Source organism: Balaenoptera borealis, assembly GCF_965194805.1.
Source record: "Balaenoptera borealis genome assembly, chromosome: 10".
NCBI classification, from domain to species: Eukaryota; Metazoa; Chordata; class Mammalia; order Artiodactyla; family Balaenopteridae; genus Balaenoptera; species Balaenoptera borealis.
In genome coordinates this window covers 67305567-67328751 of record NC_138874.1, presented here as the reverse complement: position 1 = coordinate 67328751, position 23185 = coordinate 67305567, and the positions used below count along the sequence as shown (strand labels likewise).

Below are 23185 nucleotides of genomic sequence, written 5' to 3'. Positions count from 1 at the left end.
CGGTCTCTACAAGTCAGCTAGCACTGATGTTAAGCAGGCAGCCAGAGGTCAGCTTGGCTTTTGGTTAACAGATTTTATTTACCATTTACAAAAGGCGTTGACTGCATGCAAGTTGTAAGGATGCTGCATTGCCTATGGAGGGCAAACATGATCCAGCACAGCCCTGTCCTGAAACCTGTACCTGTTTGTTCAGTCTGGGCTCCGGGCTTGTTAGAGCCCAACCCTTAATACAGCTTGGGTTGTGGACTGCAGAAACCCTGGCAAGGAGCCTGCACACCGGCACATCTGAGTAACACCTTCAAACACCAACTCAAAAATCAAGAAAACCACATGTGCATGTAATCTGTTTAAATAAAATCACGGACATATTCTAGAGAGGTTATTAGTGAGCGGAGTGAAACGCAAAGAATTGTTCCATTTCTCTCTCTGGGCACACATTTAGATTTCCTCTTGGCAGATTTCCTTAAAGTCAGACGGAACTTCTTTGCATTAATAGAGGCCTGCATGTCGTCTCTGCTGGGGGCTGGGAGCCCTCAAACCAGGTCCCTGCTGCCAAACTGCTATGTGGCCTCTGGCAATCACTCCTCTAGGGAACTCATTTTCATCATCTTGGCAAAACGGAGCCTTGGCTGGATGTGCTGCCCAGCTCTGGTCCTCTCTGACAATGGCTGTCCTGGGCTGCACAGGGGATGTAGTTGGGGGTGGGGGGTGGGGGGTGGGGAAGGAGGAGACATGGAAGGGAAGCTATGCCATCACCCAGCTCGGGCTGCGGTGGATCAGTGGCAGCGCCCTCACCCAGCACAGTGCCCCCTGGGGGTGCTTGGAAGAATAGCTGAGGGGCTCTCAATACTTTGTGGAAGAGCTGCACCCCAGAGAACTGGGCTGCAGAAAAATACTTTACACTTGTGCTGCTTTGCACTTGGTTAAAGCCCCTGTCGCTACTATTTGTTTTGATCCTCGCCCCAGATCCATGAAGGAGGCAGACTCACTTTCTTCATTTTCCAGATGAGAAAGAGGATGAGCAGGAAGTGCAAGCAGCTTTCCCAAGGTTATAGCACGTGAGCAGAAGAGCCGGATAAAAATGGAAGTCTCCCCAGATCTCAGCCCTGCACTGTCTCTTCAAGGACTTCTGGTGGGACAGCTCCTACAGGGACTTGATGCTTTTCCAGATATCTCTAGGGCTACCAGCGTAGCTCCAGCTATTTCTGGGACCAGGGCAGGCCCATGTGGGCAGAGCAGGGGCCCACAGTCCTCCAGGGGCCCGCACCATCCTCCACCTTGCAATGGTTTTTAGGCACAGGCCCACAGTCAGTGCAAGTGTTCAGTGCACCTTTGCCCTCCCCTGCTGCATTTGGTCTCCTACAGCCTGCAAGGTTTGCTGACCCTCAACCTTAGTCAGCATTGAACCTCCTTTTTCTGCTCCTGCATTTAGCTGAAGACTTCAGGATCCAGGTTCTAGTCGACCTTGTCACATGTGGCCAGGGCCCTGCTCCTGGACTGAGAAAGCTGGGGCCCCAGCGGGACCCAAGAGACACTGTGAGGTCTGGGGTTGGTGAATAGAAGACATAGATCTGGCTCCTCGTCAACTCCCAGCCTCTGCAGAACAGGGAGCATTGAAGCTGTGCCGAGGACCTGGGTGATGGGAAAGTATTTGCCAGTTGCATCCATAACCAGAGAAATAAATTCCTTGCCCAAGGCACTGTCCAGAGCCCTGGATATGGGGGTTACACCATTGTACAAAACAGGGGTGACCCTAAGGAGCAGAGCTGGGGAGTATGGCCCAAGCAGCTGGGCAATTGGGTTGGGAGACAGGGACCACAGGGCACGTTCTAGAAGTAAGCCTTGTTATGCACATTCTTCTTCTCAAACTTTTGCCTGAGCTCAGAGACCAGAGCTGACTGGACGGGTCTTCCCGCAGCCTTGGGTTTTGCCAAGGCCTTGGGTTTTGGTGATGGATGGGGTTGCTGAGGGGCAAGTGAGCCAGAGACTGTAGGCACCATCCAGTGGGCTGGTCCCATGCTGGGTGCCATGCTGGGTGGTGGAGGGGGAGCGGGGGCTTTGGGGGGCGGTGCGCTCCCCAGGCTGTTGTTGTTGCAGTTCTCATTGGGAGGATCCTCTCTGAGCACAAACTTGTCAACGGCCTTGGTCCTTCTGAACTTGAGCCACTCGATGCGGCCGGTGCTGGGTGCGGGGCTGGGCCGCTTGCGGAGCACACGCCGCACCGGCAGGACCTTGTTGGACTTCTTGTTGCGCCAGAAGGTGGCGGTGGAGATGAGGACGGTTATGGCCACAATAATGGCCATGATGCCGGCCAGCACACCCACGGCCTTCATGGGGTTGTCTTTGGTCTGCATCAGGAAGGCAGCCATGGGGTTTCGGGACAGCATCTGGAAGAAAGATGCATTCGGCTGCTCCTGCCTCGTCCCCGGAGGACAGAGCAGGGGCCGTAAGCTCCCTTAGGCCTGATGGTTTTTAAGCTTTCTGGGGTCAGGCATCCCTTGGAGAATCTGATGAGCACTATGGGCTTCATTGCAGAAAAATGCACACAGAGAAAACACAATGCATGCACTCTGCAGAAAAATGCACACAGAGAGAGCTCGATGCATGCACCTCTGCAGAAAAAATGCACACAGAGAAAACACAATGCATGCACCTCTGCAGAAAAATGCACACAGAGAGAGCTCGATGCAAGCACCTCTTCTGGATGAAGAACTCCTGCATTAGCTGCTACTGCTTTCCTTTGATTGGGGGGATTGTGTGTCACGTTTGCCCAAGTGCCTCAGGAACCTCTTAAGTGATGACTTCCTGCCAGACCCTGAGCTGAGAACTACACGTAATGATTTTACTTCTGCCTTTCAACACCCATGTGAAGGAGGCATCATTAGTCCCATTTTACAGAAAGGGAGTGGAGGCTTAGCAAAGTCCAAAGTCACACCATTACAAAGTGTTGAGACTAGGATTTCGACCTGATTTCAAAGCCTGTGTGTTTGATGGCACAGGTGGTCTTCGAGAGCATTGGGCGGGCGTCTTTGGAGGAAGGTGGTCTCTCTCCCTCTGGCCATGTTGCAGCAAGGCCTGAGCTGGCCCTCTGACCCTCCCCCCCCCACCCCCCAGATCAGGGCTCCGTACCCACCTCAGTGTCTACGATGTCAATCTTGAGTAAGGCCGTGGTGCTGAAGGATGGGGAGCCGCGGTCCTTGGCCTGCACCTCTAGGGACCACGTGTGGTCCCCGCTGGCTGTGACGTCGTGCAGGGCATCCAGGGAGCGGATGGAGTTCTTGAGCCGGATCTCCCCCGTGTGCGCATCGATGTCGAACACGTTGGCTGGCTCCGCGTGGGTGATGGAATAGTCCACCAGGTTGTTGGGCTCCTCTGCGTCCTGGTCTGTGGCCTGTGCACAGAGAGGGACAGACAGAGCTGGGCTTCGAGGGCGATACTTGCGTACCCTGGCTAAACCAACACGTCATATAGAGCTGGCTGGGCTGAAGGGAGATGGTCCTAATCCTATTTGAGTGAATGGAGCTGGGAGGGGAATTGAATGAGCCAGGGTGGGTCTGTGCTTGGCTCTCTATGTGTGTTGTAGCAATTCATTCTCAGAACAAGTCTAGGCAGTCCGTATTGTCAAAAAACAAAAGCCTGGAGGCTGAGTGACTTGTCTAAGGATGGAGAGGTAGAAGGAGGGGAGCTGGGATCCAGAGTCAAGTCTGTTGGGTTCCAGGGTTCATGCTTTTTCTGTATCAGGAAGGCAGTGCAGCGGGGAAAGCAGTGCTGTGAAAGCAGGCAGACCAGCTGTGTGAACTCAGGCAAACCAAACGTGCAACCTGCCTGAGCCTTAATTTTTTTTATGTGTAAAGTGGCAAAAATATCTTCTTTCTCAGAGGTTACTTCTGGGTTGAGGTGGGGATGAGGGTATATAAAGTACCTTAAAAACCCTTGCTTAGGGCTTCCCTGGTGGCGCAGTGGTTGAGAATCTGCCTGCCAATGCAGGGCACACGGGTTCGAGCCCTGGTCTGGGAAGATCCCACATGCCGCGGAGCAACTAGGCCCGTGAGCCACAACTACTGAGCCTGCGCGTCTGGAGCCTGTGCTCCGCAACAAGAGAGGCTGCGATAGTGAGAGGCCCGCGCACCGCGATGAAGAGTGGCCCCCGCTTGCCACAACTAGAGAAAGCCCTCGCACAGAAACGAAGACCCAACACAGCCAAAAGTAAATAAATAAACAAATAGATTGTGCATTTAAAAAAAAAAGCAAGAAAACCCTTGCTTATGTCAGGAATCCAATATATTTTAAAAGAAATTCTTATGCTACAGTGCCGCTTGCAGTTGCAGGAACAAGATTTTTAGGGGAGCTCAGCTACCTTTGAAGCCCACCTCAATTTTCACTGGGGTCCCCAGCACCATTGTCTTCTCCTGGACGCTCTTTCCAAACTGGGGGTAGTGGTCATTGACATCCAGCAGCGTGACGAACACCTCGGCTAGGCTGTACCTGCCCTCCATGTCCTCCGCCTTCACATAGAAGTTGTACCTGGCAGTGCCCTCGGCGTCCAGGTTGGCCCAGGGCTGGGTGTAGATGATCCCAGAGGATGGGTGGATCAGGAAGCTGTCAGGCAGAGAGAGCGCAGGCGAGGGTGTGCACAAGCACACTCACGTACACGCGTGTACACTCACAGAGGTGCACATGTGCCTGCAGTAAGGAGCCGCCTACAGGCAGGGGCGGTAATGCATCAGGCAGCCTCCCCAAGGCATCCCTCCTGCTCCTCTCCGCATCCTCGAAGTCTGACGCAGGGAAGCAGGACCACCCACCTACTTAGCAGTCTATCAATGTAGAACTTAACCTGAGTCATAGCCCTTCCCTCTCCTCCCACGATCTGCCCCTTCCTAGCCCAGCACTGCTTGCCTGGCCCCCAAGGCCACGAGCCCCAGCTCCAGGCCATAATGCTGTCCCTTCTTCTTGCAGACTCACCTCACCTGGTGGGTCCCCACATCTCTACCTCAGGGTCTCTACAGCTCCCCTCCATTCCTTGCCCCCAGGCTCGCCTCCCCGACCCAGGTCCTGTTCTTCCCGCCTTTAGCACAGATCCTCCTCCACCCTCAGCCTCCCAAATCCCTTGCATGAGGTCCTGTCCGGGATTCTGGATCTACTCACAGGTCTGCCCCGGATCCATAGATGGAGTATTTGACTTCACCCCAGGGACCTGTGTCTGGATCGACGGCCTGGAAGAGAGAAAGCTCCCAGTGGCCCCTGCCCCTTTGTCAGGGCATGTTGGCAGCTCTTGCTTTCAATGGCAAAGCAAGGATTTGGGGGGCTTGCCCAGCTGGGGAGAAACTGATCTGGAGGCATGCTCTGGAGCCCTGCTCTGGAGCCCTAATTTCACCCCAGGAGATCTCAAGTATTGGAGGAACCAGATCTGGAAGGCCTTATATTTCTCATTATATGTCCTCATTATAGTCCTGTGAGGTGCTGTTATTCCCACTGTATAGAAGAAACTGAGGCTCAGAGAGGGCAGGTAGCTTGTCTAAGAACACAGCCAGTAAGTGTGGGCTTCGCGATTCAAACTGGAGCCCCAGTTTGTCTGACTTCACAAGGCCCCCTTCACCCCCAGTCCCTGGGTCAGCCCCAACCCACTGTGACAGCCAACACGTTGGAGCCCCCTGGGGCATTCTCGGGGATCCTGGCAACGTAGTAGTGGGAGGTGAACTTGGGGACATTGTCATTGGTGTCCAGGAGCTGGATCACGATGTCCGCTGTGGAGCTGAACTTCTCTGGGGTGTTCACTTCGATGGCCAGGAGCTGGGGAAGGAAGAAAAAGGAGGACTTGTCTGGGTGGCAGTTGCTCTGCAGAGAGCCTGCCACTTCCCGTCTCAGTATCATCCCTGCCTTCTCTGCCGTTTTCTCGGCTGCCAGCCAGCTATGCCTGCCCCCACCTGCAGGGGGCACCCCTAAGGCACACATCATTTCCCTCCCCACTGACTGCAATGCCCGTGTCCTTACGGTTGCCATTTGCATTGGGACCAATTTCTTTTGCTCCATTGATTTGCATATTCCTTTTTTTTAAACTTCCATTTAAAAAACTATTTTGCTTCATAATATACTTTAATATCTGTTAGAGCAAGTTCCTGCCTCATATTCTTTTTTCCTGAATATCCTGACTATTCAGGTTTATTTCTCCAGATTAAAAACCAGTATAATTGTGTCAAGCCCCCTCCCTCCTCCCCTAAGGAAATTCTGGGTAAGACTTAATTGAGGTGGTGTGATTCTTTATTAACTGATGAGAATTTGCATTTTTAAACAGGGTGTGTCTTTATATTTCTTGCATTCTTTATGTCCTTTTGTTAAATTTGTGCATTTTTTTGTCATTTAGATGCTGCATATTTCCTGTTATGGTAATTCCTAGAAATTTTATCTATTAGTTGTAATTGTAAAAGTGATCTCTTATTCCATTATTCTCATTGCTAGATTTTGTACATAGGAAAACTATTAGACTTTGTGTATTACCTTTATAATCAATCATGTTAGCAACTTTGCTGTGTCTAACAGTTTTTCGATCATTTCTTTTAGATTTTTCTAAGCAAACAATCACATCATCTAAAATAATGATGATAATAATAATGATAATTTTTATCTCTTCCTTTCTAATGTTTGTACCTTTTGTTTCCTTTATCCAGGAATAATGTTATTCTAGGAATAGTGTTAAAGAATAGTGGTGAGAGCCGTTATCCACGTTTTGTTCCTGACTTCATAGAATGCTTTTAGAATTTCACTTTTATCGATTGACTGATTGATTGAAGTATAGTTGATTTACAATGTTGGGTAGAATTTCACTTTTATCGATTGACTGATTGATTGAAGTATAGTTGATTTACAATGTTGGGTAGAATTTCACTTTTATCGATTGACTGATTGATTGAAGTATAGTTGATTTACAATGTTGTGTAGAATTTCACTTTTATCGATTGACTGATTGATTGAAGTATAGTTGATTTACAATGTTGGGTAGAATTTCACTTTTATCGATTGACTGATTGATTGAAGTATAGTTGATTTACAATGTTGTGTAGAATTTCACTTTTAAGCATGATGCTAGCTATCGGTGTCTATGCATTTGTAATCATAAATAATTAAAACAATTTAAATAATATCAACAAAGTATTTTTCCTTTTTATTAATATAAATTATATATTTATGTATAATATGCATTATTTATATATGTTTATCATTTTAAATAATTACAAGTACAAAGGAGTATATTTTTCATCTTCTGCTAAAGTTTTTAACAGAATAGATGACATATGTCAAATGTGTATGAGAAAGCATCTATCCTGAGGATCAGATAGTTTTCTTCTCTCAATCTATTCACATGGCACATTGTATTGGTAGTTTTTCTTTGGACCCCCCTCCTTGCATTCCTGGGGATAGTCGCAATTTGGAAGCGGGAGCTCAGTGAGGCTGTGGGAGCAGTAGGAGAAGGTTCTTGTATCGTGATTCTTCTTCTCCCTTTCCACCTGCTCCTCAGATCAGCAGGAGGGGCAGAGAAACTGAGAGGAAAGGAGTAGGGCCAGGAGGGGCAGGGTGTGACAAGGGACCCCTTAGGAATGAATCTAGGTGCTGCTGCGACCCCCCCATTCAGGGTAGTGCAAAGCATCACCTACCTTGAAGGTTAACACTTTGAACTTTTCAAAGTCAATGGCGGCTGAGTTCTCTACAATGATCGTGACTTGGGCTTCATTCAGGACCGTCTGGGGGACCACTCGGAAGATGCCCCCGGGTCCCACCAGCCGCAGGTTGAATTTGGCATTGGCTCCCTGGGCAACAGTTTGGAGAAAGGAAACAGGGAAGATGAATGAGAATAGAAACTCATTAGTCGCGCTATGCAAGGAGCCTTCACGTGCCCTTGACCCCAGGAGGTGAGTATTATTACTTCTTTCTATAGGGGAGGTGATCAAGAATCAGAAAGGTTGAGCAGACTATGAAGACTAAGCAAGGAAACAAGCACAGAAAGCCTAGCCCTGAGCCGGGCACAGGAGGCAAAAGGCCACATTTGCGATGTCTGGAGGGTCAGATGCAGAGGTGCTTTTATTTGACTGGCTTTTTCTTTTTAATTGATTGTGAATATCTTTAGGCCAAGCAGCTAGTCTTTGATTATCTACCCTCCCTCCTCTCTCTCTTGGTTACCCACTCTTGCTTCATTCATTTTGTGACTCTCCAGGCCTCTGTGACATCAGCAGGAAAGGCTCATGCAGGTTCAGCTTTGGGACTTGGTCCCATGTGGTTTGCAGGAAGACAGGGTAGAGGGCAGGACCGCATACCTGGTCTGAGTCATTGACAGTGATCTTGAGGCCCCGCAGGATCTCCCCCTGGGGCGGGTGCTCATACATGGACAGCTCAAATCTGTTCTGGGGTCCACTCTCTCCATAGAATGTCGGTGGATGGTTGTTGAGGTTCACGATCCGGATGGTGACAGGGACCATGGCCTGGGCAGCTGGGGTTCCTGCAGAGCTGACCTCAGTCACCTGGGGTGGGGACAGGTGGCTATGGCTGTGTGGCAGGCTGATTCCAAGATGGTCCCAATGATCCCTGCCTCCTGGTATTCATGCCTTTATGTAATCTCCTCTTTTTCAGTGTGGCCTGGCCTAGTGACCTGCTTCAAACTGAAAGAATATGGCAGAGGTGATGAGATATCACTTAGTGATTAGATTAGGTCATGACTTCTATCTTCTAGCAGACTCTTTTGCTGGCTTGGATGAAGGAAACAGCTGTGCTGAAGAAGCCTGTGTTCCTAGGAACTAATGGTGATGTCTAGCCAACAGCCAGCAAGGAACAGAGGTTCTTAGTCTGACAGCCCACAAGGTACTAAATCCTGCCAATAACCATGTGAACTTGGAAGCTAATCCTTCTCCAGTTGGGCCTTCAGGTGAGAACCCAGTCCTGGCTGAAAATTTGTTGGCAGCTACGTGAGAGACCTTGAAACTGAGGACCCAGCTAAGCTGACCCTGTACTCCTGACTCACAAAAGCTGCAAGATATAAATGTGTGTTGTCTTAAGACACTAAGTTTGTGGTGATATGTTACAACAGTCATAGGAAACTAGTATAGTGCTATTACTAGCCCTGTTTTACAGATGAGGCAAGAGGAGTGAGGCAGTCACCTGGGGTCACACAGCTGGAATAGGAAGAAGGTAGATGTATCTGATTCCTTAGGCAGTGCTCTCTCCACCTCACCGCACTGCCCTCTCCTTGCAGCCAGACGTGGGTTCAAACCCTAGCTTTACCATGTTCTGCACTTGTGTCCACTTGTCCAGGGGGAGGCTGCAGGGAGGGGAGGTGTGGCGATGCAGCAGTGGATGACTAATACAGGCTGCAAAGCCAGGGCCAAGAGTCCACAAGCACCTCAGGGACGGGTGGCAAATACCATATGAGGCCCTGCAAGGGCTTCCTTCCACTTTCCTGTAAGCATGTCTGGTCTTACCTATCCTAAAATTGCCCTCCCTGGCCCCTACTCCACCACACACTAGCTGCTTCCTAACTCTTCTTTGGTAGAAGCTTATGCCCTCTGCCCCCTTTCCTCCCATTCAATGCTCAGCCCGTCCCCAACTCAGATGCTTCACACTGACTTCCATTCTGCAGGTGGCACTGCCCGCTCCCCCTCCCCCTCCTGAGTGTGCTGTCCCCTTGGCTAAAGTGGCTCCACTTTGCAGGTTGGACTTGACCCCTGGTCTCTCCTTCCCTGGCTCCTCTGTCTTCCTCACTCTTATCCTGGTGTGCTCCCGCAGTGGCGTTCTTAGCCGGTGGCTCCTCTCTCCCCCCAGCCCCCCTCTGGGTGGCCTCATGCCCGCCCCTCCTTTCACAGCTACCTGTATGTGGATGCTGTCTGCCCTGAAGTACAAACCTGTACCCTCAAGTTTGGATGTTTCAATTTGAATGTCCCCGAGGCACCAAAATGCCTCATGCCCATCCTACTCAACTTGCCTCCTCACCTGTGTTCCTGATGGCATGGTACCACCCTGGATTCATCCCTTCCTCTCCTTTCCCCCACCCCTCACGGCCCCGTTCCGTGGAGCCTGTCTCCTTCACAGTTTGCCGTTTGTCCATTTTTACCATTCCGCCTCCGCTCATCCCCACGGCCCCTCGGCATCTGTCACCTGGGCTGATGGCTTTGCTTCCCTACCTCTCATCCACTTCCCTCCAAACCCAAGTTGGGACCAGTGCTCTCAAATGCCAGGCTGAGACTGGTGCCAGAATCACCTGGGAGCTCAAAACATGCAGAATCCTGGGTTTCCCCCAGACATACTAAATACCCATCCTCAGGAGTGTGTCCTGGAAATCTTTTTTTCCCAAGCTCTCTGATTTTGGGAATCCCACTGGTCTAGTGAGCAGTCAGAGTGAGCTTTTAACAAGACTCTAATTCTGCTTAAACCTTTCCGTGGCTCTTCCCTGCTCTTGGGCAGGACTAGCTACGTAGTTTGCAGGCCTAGTGAAAAATGAAAATAGGGGGCCCCTTGTTAAAAAATGGTTAAGAATTTCAAGACAGCAAGAGCAGAGCGTTAAGCCCAGCATGGGACCCTTCTAATTGTGGTTCCTGTGTAATCTCACAGGTTGCATGGCCGCAAAGCTGGCCCTGTTGCAGGGAAAATCCATGCCTCGTATTCAAGGCCTTTGCTCCTCCGGCACCACCTGGGGTCCAACCGTCTCTCCTTTACGTGCTGCCTGTGGACTCCTGGCTCCAGTTCCACTTGACTCCTCATTGTCCCCCTGCTGCATCATGTGTTCTCACCTCCAGCCTCAGCTCATTAGGCTTTCCTGGCTTTGCAATGCCTCCGCCTGCCCCACCCTAACCAGTGCTCCCCAACACCAGTCTCCACTTGCTGGGTCCTACCCATGTTCATGGCATCGCTTCTTCCATCCTTCCTTCTCCTGCCTCATCGCAGCTCCCCTCGCCAGGTACTACCTCTTGTAGGTGCTCCTTGAAGCAACATCTAGACCCTTCCTCCCTAGATCCTGCGGGCCTGGGGGATAAGGGGGCAGCCCAGGTCTCATCACCTTTGGAACCTTCCAGGGCCGAAGGGTGGGGAAGGCCAAGCTCGTGGGAGGGTACCTGTACATGCAGCTCATACACCTCTCTCCGGAGCCGGGCAGGGCTCTGGGTGATGGAGATAGCTCCAGACGTCTCATTAATTTCAAAGGCTCCATCAGTGCCTGTCACAGAGGAGAGATGTGCCCTGCAGTTCTGAACAAGGCCACACGGTGGCGCAGGGCGCCATACGTTCCTCACACGTTATCTCATTCAAGTCTCCCCTATTATCATCTGTGTCTTTCCAATGAGGAAACTGAGTCTCAGAGGGGCTAAGTAACTGATCTAAGGTTACACAGTGAGTGCAGAACTGGGACTCAAACTCACTACTTTCTGGTTCCCAGGTGCTCTGGTATTTTGCTTCTTGTGTGTGTGTGTGTGTGTGTGTGTGTGTGTGTGTGTGTGTGTGATGGAAAGAGAAAAGAGAAATAAAGAGGTATAGAGGGAGGGAGATGGGCGGTGGAGAGAAGGAGAGAAAATAATGGAGGGAAGAAAGAAGAAGACTGGAGGAGGAGGAGTAGAGGGAGATGCAAGAAGACAGGAGAGGAGATGGTGTGGTGTGGGCCCTTGGTAGGTGTTTGAAGGATTGCAGCGGTGGAGGGGAGGGAAGGCAGCCAGAGGTCTGCATGCCTGGGGAGAGACGCCTGTGTGTGACAGTGGGCACTTTTGCACCTGTGTGAGCTGCTGGAAGTGTGTACCAGGCATGTCCCAGGGACAGGGTCAGAGGAGGTGATGGTGTCTGAGTGAGAGCACAGAGACATGTGCATGTCTGGGACCAGGTACGAGGTGTGGTGGACCCCTGGAGGGGACCAGCTACTGAGGGCTGAAGAGCCCTCCCCAGGGCTGGCTCCTCCTGCCCAGTTGCTGCCCAGTTGTGGAAAGAGCCAGCAGACTTAGGTTCAAACCCAATGGGAACTTGGGATAATTTAGCTTCTTTGAGCCTCAGTTTTCTCACCCATGTACAGGGCTAGTACTAGGGAAATGCAAAATCATCACTGCATTTAATTCACTGAATTCAACTGTATGCTCTAGGCCAAAACATTTAAAAGAATGAGAAAAACACATGGCAATTTAAAGAGTATAAGAAATCTTGCCACCCCTTCCCATTAACGAGGTATGCCCAGGAGCGTGTGGGAACATGAATTGGCACCACCTGTGCCGATCTCAGTATCCACCCTCCCCCGCCCCAGCCCCTCCCTGCCCAATGCGTCTCTCCCTGTTGCTGGACATAATGAGAAGCAGGGACCAGAGCAGATGCCCAAGGAGACGTGCTGCCTCCTGCAGGGACCCAGCCACTCTTCTCCATGCATCTTGTGCTTCTGGCCTATAGATGAGGAAACTGGGACCCAGAGAGGTTGAGGATCTCACTCTGGTAACCCAGCGAGTTGTAGCTGCAGCCCAGCAGTGAGCCCCAGACTCACCGTTCACGAGGCTGTAGAGAACATGGTTGGGTTTGCCGCGATCTCCATCCATGGCGATGACCGTCAGGACCTCTGAGCCCTTGGGGGGAACAGGAGCAGCTGCCTGAGGCCGATGGGGGATGTTGGGGCTCTCCCTTCCCCAGATGCTGCCCCACAGCGGGGAGGTGAGGGGAGGTGCCGCCCACACTCAAGAGCCAGGTCTCTGCGTGACCCTATCCTCGCTCTACCAGGAGCTCGTGGCCCCCTGGCCTTCCAGGGCTGGAGGGAGCGCCTGAGCCCCGCTGCTTGCCCCCCACGTGGCTTGGCACATGGGCTGCCCCCCTGGGTACACAGGCCTCCTGCATGGGCCTCGTCTTCACACCTCTTACACTGCCTCTTTCCCCGTACACCACTCTCAGGCCTTGCCTCTACTGCCCACCCTCCAGCCTCACCCCTGTTGCCTCATCCATCTTCGGCCTTCAGAGGTGCCTGAAAGGAGAGGTGGGAGAGGGCCCAGGCAGAGGGGGTCCAATGCAAAGTCCAGGAACTAGGATTTTATCCTGTGGCGCTGGGGGGTCGTTCGAAGGCTTTGGGAAGTTGCCCGACCTGACAAGCACTGCTCGATCCTGGCCTGCCACCCGCTCCTGGTCTCCCTACTCAGGCCCGTCTCCCTGGAGGCCTATCCATCCTCATGGCAGCTTCCTGACTGTCCTCTCCCCCCCGCCCCGGCACCTCCTTCCCCCTTAGCTCCTCAGCAGGACCGTCTGGGCCTCGCCCTGCTCTGACCTGTGGCCCCCGTGGGAGCAGCCCGGCCTTTCTCTCTCCCCCACTCTGTGCCCTTCTGCACCACTCGGCTGCCAGCATCTGAAAAGGTGACGTCTTAGCTTGGGCCCAGCACATGAGTGGTGCTCAGTAAGTGTTTTCATTGTTTTTTGAAGTTGGGAATAATCAGAATCCGGGGAAGTGAAAATCGATAATGCAATTCCATTCCACGGAGAGTTCTTGAGCCGTGGCCACGGGAGGTCTAGCTGGGGGGCATATAAACACATGGGTTCACCCCAAGGAGGGGCGTGCTCGTGGAGGGGCGTGCCTGGCATAGGAGCAGACATCAACCAAAGATGTCGGCGAAAGCAGTGCCTGGGCTGAGCTGAGAAGGGCAGGAGGCATTAGGCCCATGGGCGCGTGTCCGGCAGAAGGAAAAGGGTGCAGTGGCGAGAGGGCTGGGCTAAGTAGAGGATGGTGCGGGTTCCCGGGTGGAGGGGAGGCTGGCCCCTGGATGCCAGGCCCAGGACTGGAACCTGAGAGGCCAAAACACAAAACACGGGGCTGGCGGGGCTGGGGTGGGGGTGGGGATGAGGGACGGAGATGGCACTGAAGGGGGAGGAAGCTGAGGCAAGCCTTCCAGCTGGGCCCGCGTGTGATGTCCGACAAGGGTTGTGATGATTCAGCAGCAGACTGTGGGAGAACTACCAGTCTGAGGGGCCCCAGGCTACAGGCTTGGAGGGAGGGAAGCGAAAGGCACCTCACCTCCTGTACGAGGTGGAGGAAAGGGCCACCTAAACCAAATCATCAGCTCTCTTCCCAGCCTCTCTTCTCAGCCCTTTTGAAGGGCTGACATGTGCAGCTGGGCTGGCATAAGCTTGACTGAGTGAAGAAATGCCTGGAAGAGCCTGGGCACCAGGTAGGTGCTCCACACATGAGCAGCTGCTTCTTCCTGGGCCTACTTCCCCATGCAAAACGACCTGTTTGTGGCCTGAGTCTGAGCGGGTCGAGAGCCGGCCTCCACGTGAGCCGAGGAGTGTGACCCCGGGTCGAGCCCAGCCATCCAGCAGGGGGATCCTCAGGCAGGGCAAAGGACAGGGCAGGAGGTGTCCGGAGGTGACACTGGGCTGAGGGGCGCAGACACCCACCGGAAGGGTGTCCTCGTACACATAGCCGTAGTAGGGCATGCCCACGAAGACAGGGGCCATGTCCTGCACGTCCTCCACATTGACTGTGACCGTGGTGGTGGCCGAGAGCGCCACATTGGCCCCTCGCAGCCTCCCTCCGCCATCCTGGGAAAGGGTCGGAGAGGGAAGAGAGGTTGGGCTCTGGAGTTGAGCAGACTCCCATGGAATCTGGCTCCTGTCACTTACTGGCTGCCCTCCTTGATTTCTGTTTGCTTCTGTGTCACCTGGAGATAATTTTGCCCTCAATACAGGTGTTAGGAAAATTAAATGAGATGATGCATGAAGGTCTTCAATCAGTGCCTGGTATGCAGTAGGCGCTCATAAGCGTTCCTTTGGAAAGAGGGTTAGGTTTCTCTCCAGGGAAATCATATCTGATCAGTAGCAGAGGAGGAGGGGGTCAGAGCCAAATTCCCTCTCCCAGCCAGGAGCCAAGCCTCAAACACTCCTGAGGGCCTGCTAAGAGCATGATGTGGACCCGCGCCTGAGCGTCTATAACGGAGCTGTGCGCCCACCAAGCCAGCCCTCATGGAGTGACTGGCAGGCAGGGCCGGCACGAGCCTCCTGGTGCAGACTGAGGGGGATGGCCTGTGGCCAATATGTGACCAGCAGGGACCTCTCTGGAAAAGAAAATGGGGGGCTGAGAGGGACGGCTGGGGTTTCCTGCCCTTGGGAAAGAGCAGCCGCTTTGGCTGAGTACCTGCTGAGCTGCAGATCTCATGTCACACACTTTAGAAGTATGAGGAATTTAGTTAAGTCTTGGCGGGGGGGGCAGATGGGAAAACTGAGGCTCAGAGAGGGTAACTGGTCACACAGAGAGGAAGAGGAGGATGAGCAAGCCCGGGCAGAGAAACAGAGGTGCCCAGAGGCCAGGCTGTGCGGATGTGAGGGCCAGGAGTCTCCAGGCACGGCCACCTGGGCCTACAGAGGAGAGCCAGGCCTGTCAGTCCTGAGGGGGCATACGCCCTCTCCCAGGAGGGAATATGCCCTCTCCGGCTCACAAACACCAGCCTCCCTGGAGAATATGTCCATGTCTGGGCAGGCTCCACTCAATAGAGATTCCGAGCAGCTGCACCCCCCTATCCCCTCCCCCATCGTACCTTCTGCCCCGAGCTGCCCCCCAACTGTAGAACCTAGCTGCTCCAATCCAAGGGCCGCTTCCCCTGACGGAGGCTGAGGAGAGCCCAGATGCTGCCACTCCTCCCTCTCTGTTACCTTGGCAACCACAGCAATGAAGTGGGCCCGGGCCTTCTCGTAGTCCAGGGTGGCCCCAGCCTGGAGGCGCAGGACACCACTGTGGCGGTCCACAGAAAACTTGGTGGAGTGTGGAGTCTGTAAGAGCAAGGGGCAGGCTGGGCCTTGGGGAGGGACCCGGGTGGCCCCAGGATCGCCTGCTCTGCTTCCTGAATGGGGGTCTTCACCGTCCTTCCTTCATCACACGAACTCTGGTCTCAGGGCTGAGGCGCAAAGGGGCCCCCGCTTCCTAGGGCTCTGGGTTTCCCCTCCCTCTCCCTCCCTCTCCCTCAGTCCAACAAAGACGTTCCCTTCCAGCAGGGCCTCAGCTCTTTTCTCGGCTCAGCTAGAAAACAACGGGGCCCAGCTCAGGGCTAAGCTCTGGCCTGGAGTTTCCAGCAGGCAGAAATGTCAGCAGAGTGCTCTAACCTAGAGGAGGTGAGGGCTGAAAGCCATAGTGACAGAGAGAACCTTCAGGATCTTCCAACCCCTCCATTAAGTGACTGTGGGTCAGTCAGCAGCATCTGGGTTAGGGGGTTGGGGAGGTCAAGTGGGGACAGGAGACAGTCCTCAATCTGAAGAGGGGTCACTGTGTGTCAGGAGCTGTTGTTGGAGCTTGACACATATTTAATCCTCACAACTATCCCATGAGGATGTGCTTTCAACTTGCCCATTTTACGCATGAGGAAACTGAGCTGGGAAAGTCATACAATGATTGAAGCCCCATGCGTGGGAAGTGGTGGAATCTTTCCAGAACCCGTGGAGCCCAGGGGCTTTCTCCAGAACCTGTGTCTCTAGCCACTGAGCTATACTGCCTTGAAAATGGTGAGAGCAAGTGATTAACCGTGGAGAGCGGAGAAGATGCTGCGGAAATAGCAGCCGTGGGAAGGAGGGCAGTGGGTTCCGGAGGAGCCCAGGGTGAGGCAGGAGGTACGGGGAGGGGTCTCCGCCTTCGACAGGGTGGGATGGATGGACAAGGGTCGGGTGGATGGACAAGGCTCGGGTGAATGGACAAGGGTGGGATGGATGGACAAGGGTCGGGTGGATGGACAAGGGTCGGGTGGATGGACAAGGGTCGGGTGGAGGTGTCACATTCTGAGAGTTGCCCCTTCTGCCTTTGTTCCTATTGACAATTCTAGGCCCAGGCAGGTTTCTTCTACTTTGTGTGGGTGCAAAGTGCCCAGGCCATCTTCTGGGGGAGGGGTTGGTGTGGGGAGAGCTGAGGGTCCTGAGACCTGGGGAGAGGGAGGCAGGTCAACTCAGAGGGAGCCAGGATGGGCCAGTCAGGGGAAGATGGCTTCCTCTCAGGCCAGTCTTAGGTCCCCACCTATTCATCCCACGCCTGCATTTACTGAGACCTCTTTGGGTGGGATGCACCACCTGTGACAATCTTTGGGAATAGGTGAGGCACTGACCTAAGGGCTTTAGTAATGGAGATGGGGGCTGTCCAGGTGTCCCTGCTAGCCCAGGCCTCTGGTTATTTCCTGTGTGCCCCACCTTACCTTCAGGAAGTAGGTGACACTCCCTCCAGAACCTGTGTCCCTGTCCACTGCGTGGACCTTGGCGATACTGCTCCCGGCAGGTGTGTCCTGAGGGGTCACAGCCACAGAAGGTCAGTCCCAGGGGCAGTGACAGATGCTCAGGGAACTGGGGTCTGGGGGCACGGGAAGGTGGAGTCAGGGGAGTGAGGGGTGAAAAAGAGGTGAAAGGTGGTGACTGACCCAGGGAGCATCCAGTAGGAGGAGGGGCCTTGAAGGAGGAGACACACTGGAGTCAGAGCGGGGTCAGGAAAGGGCAGAGGAAAGGAGGAACAAACAGATATCCTCTCCCGAGAACAGCTCCAAATAGACAAAGGCTTTAAATATGAAATGACTGTAAACAGTTAACAAACACAGACATATTCAGTATCACCAGGGATCACACACGTGCAGTTTAGAGCCAGCGCAAATATCTTTCTCCTACTGAATTAGCAGACATTTAAAGCTCCCAGAATCGCCAGTGTCGGCCAGGAACCAGGAGAGAAACCCTTTCTCACATCCTAGGGGAAAGGCAAACAGGTGCCATTCTGGAAAATCAATTCGGCAACACCTCACAGGCATCCATGCTTTGACCCAGCAATTTCAAATCATTCCAATTAGAGAAAGGAACTCTTATGCTCAGAGTTTGTTGTTTGATGTTTCTTATGACGGCAAAAATTTAAAGTATCTTTAATATCCAAACATAAAGGAACAGTTCAGTACATGCTAGAATATGCACTCAAGGAAAGCTATTAAAATCTTAGTTACCGCAACTTTACAATTACTGAGGAAAATTTTTATGTTATAAATTCAGTGAAAAATAGAATACAGAAAACATATGTTTAGTATAGTCACAACTATGTAAAACAAAGAGGAAGCAAGAACCTACGATCATGAAAATGATGAGGAGGAAATACCCCCAAATTTAACATCGTTGCCTCAAGCTGGAGGGATTAAGGGTGGTTTCTGAAACTCTTTTTTTCCCTACTTTTCTGTATAATTCACATTTTCACAATAAGAGTACATTATAGGGAATTCCCTGATGGTCCAGTGGTTAGGACTCCACATTTTCACTGCAGGGGGCGAGGGTGCAAAAAAAAAAAAAGTGCATTATAATTCTAATGGAAAATGGTCAATGAACATTCCTTTGGAATAAAAATGTGAGGGGCTGGCAACAGAGGTGGCAGGAGGACACAGAGGGGAGGGGTCTCCAGAGGGTAGTGAGTGACGGAGAGGGCTCTTCACTACAATGCCTGGTCCCCTTGGCCAGGTCACAGGGCCGCCCAGAGGCCTGGGGCAGGAGTGCATCGACCCTGCCTGGTGGTCCCTTGCTCACCTCGGGAACCTGGACAACGTAGGGCTCCTGGATGAACCTGGGTGCCTCGTCATTGGCATCAGTCACCAGGATAGTGACTTTTTCCGCCACCTGAGAAGAGGCAAAGGGGACAGGTGTTGGAGCATTGAGACCTTCTGGGTGATAAAGGGACAATGGCCTCTAACACCCTAGGTGTATGTCTCTGCCCCCTCTTTCCCCCTCCCTTCCCCTTCCTCCCTCCTTCCTTCCCTCTTTTATTCATTCATGCAGCACATACTGTTAAGGAACTACTTGGTGCCAAGCACTGTGTTCCATGCTGGAGACAGAAGACACAGTCTGATGGTGTGAATTTTGCAGGGTGGAGTGGTGGGCAAAGAGCAACATATAAAAGAACAGTGGTGATATCATTCAGGGCGACAACCACAGCAGGCTGGGCGCTGAGGGCTGGGGCCTGCACCACATGACTCTGGGGGCACCGTGAGCCCCAGCCTAGGCAAAGGCACCAGTTTAGGTGGCTACATCCAGAGCCCCAGAGAAGAGGCATCTGACCCAGCCTGCGGTGGATGACAGCAGGGAGGCCTCACAGAGGTGTGAGAAGTAAGGTCTGCAGCACTTTGTCAGGTGAGAGGGAAAGAGGAGGAAGGTGTGTCAGGAAGAAGCAGCAACACGGGCAAAGGCAGAGTGAAGCACATACGTGGGTTCAGAGAGCATAAGCAGATTTAGGGCTACACGGCTGGTAGCGTGAATGTGGGAGAGAAGGCGGGTGAGGCTGATGGTGCTCTGAATGGCAGTCTGAAGCTTGGATTCCACCCTGAGGGCAGTGGGGGCCAGCCGCTAGTGCTTTCTGAGCTGGGATCTGTGGCCAGGTCTGTGCTGCACAGTGATGGCTCCAGATGTGGACTGAGGTCGGGGAGCCTTGGAGGGAGGGGAGCCCCCAGGATTATCCGGGAAGCAGTGAGGAGGGCTGGGCGAAAGCGGCAGCTGTGGGGAAGGAGGAGAGGGAGGAGGGGTCGGGTGCCCAGGTGTTCAGCTTGGGTGATGGGGCAGAGCCAAGAGCCAGGTGGGAGGAGATGGATGGGCAAGCAGGTTTGAGGAGATACTGCTTGAGGAATGTGGGTGTGCTCTGTCTGAAGTGCAGCTGACAGGTCTTGCTTTCTTCCCTCCCTCTCCCTTCCTTCCCCTCTCTCCTATGAGCATATTGGGGCAGATCTTGCTGGACCTCAGCTTGGGTTTGCTGGGAGCCCTGGCCTGTGTGCTGCCAGGGGCTGGCTGGAGTGTGTACTCACCAGATTCAGGCCGTCGGAAATGCTGATAATGGCTTCAATCTCATCCTCCCTCTGTGAAGCACAAGGACAAAGTGTCCAGGAGTCTGAGGCACCATAGGGACCCCTGGAGGCTGGGTGCATCAGAGGAGGCCTGGGCATTTCAAGGGAGCCCTGGAGCAGGGCGGAGTGGCTGAAAGCTGCCTCTGGCCATGCTTGAGACCTTATTTTGGGGCTTGGCCCATCAGAGGTTCTCATAAACCCAGAGGGTTGAGGTGCCAACCGAAAATGCACCCCTGTTAGAATGAGGACAGATGCTAACTAGTGTGCTGGAGGACCCAGAAATAGGTTTTTAATCCATTTAAAAATTTTCCTCTTTTTGCCCCTTCTCTCTCCCTCGACTCTCCATACTCTACAGTTCCTCAGAGGTCCAGGTCTGTGGTGTCTCAAGCCCTCCCCTTGACATGGTGGGTGTCGAGGTTCCCCAGGTCCCGTAGGGTGACAGGGAGGGGAGAACAGTTGCACCTCTTCTGCTGTGTCCCCACAGCTGTTTCTGGGACCCACCCTTTCCTTTCTCTGCACTGGTGGAGTCTGCCATTGGATCAGAGCTGGCAGCACCCCACGGCTGAGGTCCAGGTACCTGGTCCACCAGCCTGGTGTGGGATCTCACAAGGGAAACATAGCCCATGCCCTGTCACCCGCAGGTTCAGAGGGCACAGAGGGGAGGAGATTTACCAAACTCAGACCCGCTTTCTAAAGCAGTCTTTCCAGCCCTGATCTGCTGGCTGAGTTTTCTGTGATTTATGGGACCTCTCCAAGGATCCTCTCTAGGGCACCTTCCCACCCACAGAGGTCTGTCTTCATGCCTGGCAGGCAATGTTCCTCGCAGGTCCCCATACCTCTCTGTCCAGCTCTTCAATCAGGGTTATGTTTCCAAAATTGGGGTCAACCGAAAAGACGCTTCTAGTGCTGGGGTCAAAGCTGATGTGGTAGGATATGGGGTCTCCCTCAGGGTCTGTTCCATTCAGGGTGTACACATGAGAGCCTGGAAAGAGACAGTTGAGCACTCACAGCTGAACCCGTCCCAGCTGGCTGCTTCCTACTCTTTTTCTTTATTCTTCACGACTATCAGCTGTTAGTATCTGCCACTTTACAGATTGTAATCTAGAATACAGGTTACAGAGGGCTTCAGGGCTGCTGGGTCTAACTCTAGGGTCTCTGCCTGGAAATGACTCCTGTCCCAGGAACCAAGACTGGGGATGGGGGATGAGGGAAAGGGGAGGAGCCTTAAGGTGGAGGGGTGACCCACGTGCAGCACTGTTCCCCATGCTTGGATTATTCAGGGAATTCTGAGCAGGTGCTTCTTTTACACTGCAGTGGTCCTTTTGCCCAGGGTTCCCAGACCAGGTGATGGAGAGGAAGTGTGAATCTCCCTCCTTCTCCTGCTCCAACTCTCCCTGCAGATCCCACTGAGTTCATTGTTCTAGGGCCATTTTAAAGCCTAGAGCCCTGGGGCTCTGGGACGTTAGTACTTTGCTCAAGGTCAAGCAGTGGGTAAAGGCCCCAGTGCTGAGGACTGCCGCCTGCCCCTGGGGCCGGCCCTGTCTCTGGGCTCAGCGGCTGGGTCTCCAGGACTGGCCCAGCTTAGGTCTCCACGGCCGCCGTGCCCTCCTTTCCTGCAACTGCCCCGGGGAATTCAGAGCGCAAACAGGGTGTCCTAGGAGTCACGGGTTCGGTCTCTATGTCCAGGGGAACGTGGGCCGCCCCTCCGGGAGACCTATGTGGGGCGGATGCCAGGGGGTACTCACCCACAGGAGTGTCCTCCGGGAGGCTGAAGAGGGCCATGTTTCCGTTGGTGCTGCCCACCCCGTTGTCGAAAAAGTAGGGGGCGAAGTTGGCCTGGGCTAGGAAGAGAACACGAAACAGAGGACACCCGGACACGCGCAGGGACTGCTCCGCACCGGGTGGTCGCGCGTCTGGCCCACCCGCGGGCAGGCGGGTGCTCCCCTCCCGGAGCCCAGCGCGCCCACCGGGGCCCTCGGCCACCACCTCCTGTGGGCTCCGGCTGGGCTCGGGTTGTCAGGGACACGCACCATCTGGCCGTTTGGAACTCAGGCAGCGGCCAGTCTCAGCCCCATCAATGGGCAGACTAGGAAACCTCGCCCAGAGAGGGGCAGTGCCCTGGCCAAGGTCACACGGGGAGGGGCAACACCCTCCCACAGCCCTCGGGGCAGCTGCCAAACCTCCGACCGTGCTTCTGAAGAAGCGGAGAGCAGCGAGAACCCCCTCTCCCCAGTCCCTGTCCCCGTCCCCCATCCCGAGCCCCACTCTGGAAGTGAACGGTCCAGAACTGTCCCTGGGTCCGCCCCGGGGGCGCCGGCACCCATCCCTCGTCCCTACCGGGGCCCGCGGGGCCTGCGGCCACTCACCCAGGCGGAGGAGCAGCAGCCCCAGGGCCAGGACGGCCCGCAGGCCGCGCCCCATGTCTCCGCGGGCGGGTCTTGTTGCTCCCCGCAGCCGAGGCCGGGCGCCGGAGCACGGAGCGTGCCCTGGGCCCGCGACAAGTGCAGAGCCGGGCGGGGGCGGGGGCGGGGGCGGTGGGGGGCGGCGGCGGGAGGCGGGCGTGGGGCGGGAGCGCTGAATGGTGCGCAGGGCGCTAAGCGGATGACACGGCTCGGATCGGCGCCGCTGGAGCGCTCCCGCCCGCAGCGCAACGAGACCAATTAGTGGGTGCAGAGCTGAGGGGACCCGCTCCCAGCAGCGGGCGGGGGTGGGGGGCGGGAGGGCATTCCTCTGTGCTACCGCGACCTCTGCCCCCAGGTCAGGAGCGCAGGAGCCAAGGGGACCCCAGGGCCGCAGGGCACTGGAAAACTGGGACTTCTTCCAGGTCTGCAAATCCTGGTAGGGCTGGGCTCCACTGGAGTTTTCCCTTCTTATGAACTTCCTCTGTGACTGTCAGGGAGTTTGCCACTCTCTTTGAGCCTGACTGTAAAACAGCGGCAGGGAAAGGGCCCAACCTCAGCGCAGAAGGATTCCTCCCACTAGTCTCTAGGAGAAATGAGGGCGGGGCAGAAAGGGGGTGGGTGGGCTTTGGGAAGGGCATGGCCTTAAAAATCCAAATAGATTCCAGGGATGTGTCCCTGAAGGCTTTGGGGGTGAGATTTGCGGTTGGGAAAGGGGCAGATGGTGAGGGATTATCAGGACCACCTCTCTGAGATCTCAACCCATTCCTGTCCTGCCCCCCAGGCCAGGCTAGCTTTCCCAGAGGGTCCGATTACTAGTCTGGTCACTAGTGGGGGTCCACGTGTGTGCTGGGCAGCAGAGAGGGCCTTCGAGTCCCTAGTAAGGTGGAAGGCGGAGCTTGCCAGGCGGCAGGCTAGTCTCCCTCCCCATCCGCAGTGCCCAGTTGTGACCATGGAGAAGCAGCAGACCCGCGCAAGCCTTGC

General features: G+C 54.1%; 1 protein-coding gene across 2 annotated transcripts; it reads right to left on the bottom strand.

Annotated features, from left to right (window-relative positions):
- Positions 1-53: 53 nt before the first annotated feature.
- Positions 54-22325, bottom strand: CDHR1 (cadherin related family member 1). 2 transcript variants are annotated; one of them, XM_082406683.1, is made up of 17 exons: positions 22169-22325; positions 21548-21643; positions 20639-20784; positions 19764-19814; positions 18499-18588; positions 17148-17234; positions 15628-15744; positions 14377-14520; positions 12488-12566; positions 11091-11191; positions 8307-8510; positions 7650-7802; positions 5626-5790; positions 5146-5213; positions 4371-4599; positions 3134-3391; positions 54-2387 (listed from the first exon to the last, which is right to left on the bottom strand). In XM_082406683.1, exons 1-17 carry the CDS (start codon positions 22221-22223, stop codon positions 1830-1832), a joined length of 2601 nt encoding a protein of 866 aa, XP_082262809.1. In that variant the 5' UTR covers positions 22224-22325; the 3' UTR covers positions 54-1829. The 2 variants fall into 2 exon arrangements, with proteins under 2 accessions (XP_082262809.1, XP_082262810.1); XM_082406684.1 differs by lacking the exon at positions 15628-15744.
- Between the last annotated feature and the right edge of the window lie 860 nt (positions 22326-23185).

Excerpts from the sequence above, each read along its gene's own strand:
- CDHR1 (XM_082406683.1), bottom strand. The coding sequence starts at position 22,223 with ATGGGGCGCGGCCTGCGGGCCGTCCTGGCCCTGGGGCTGCTGCTCCTC. Across the intron at positions 18,589-19,763 it reads TTTCCGACGGCCTGAATCTG|GTGGCGGAAAAAGTCACTAT; the intron begins GTGAGTACACAC and ends GCCTCTTCTCAG. Across the intron at positions 5,791-7,649 it reads TCAAAGTGTTAACCTTCAAG|CTCCTGGCCATCGAAGTGAA; the intron begins GTAGGTGATGCT and ends TTCCTTCCCCAG.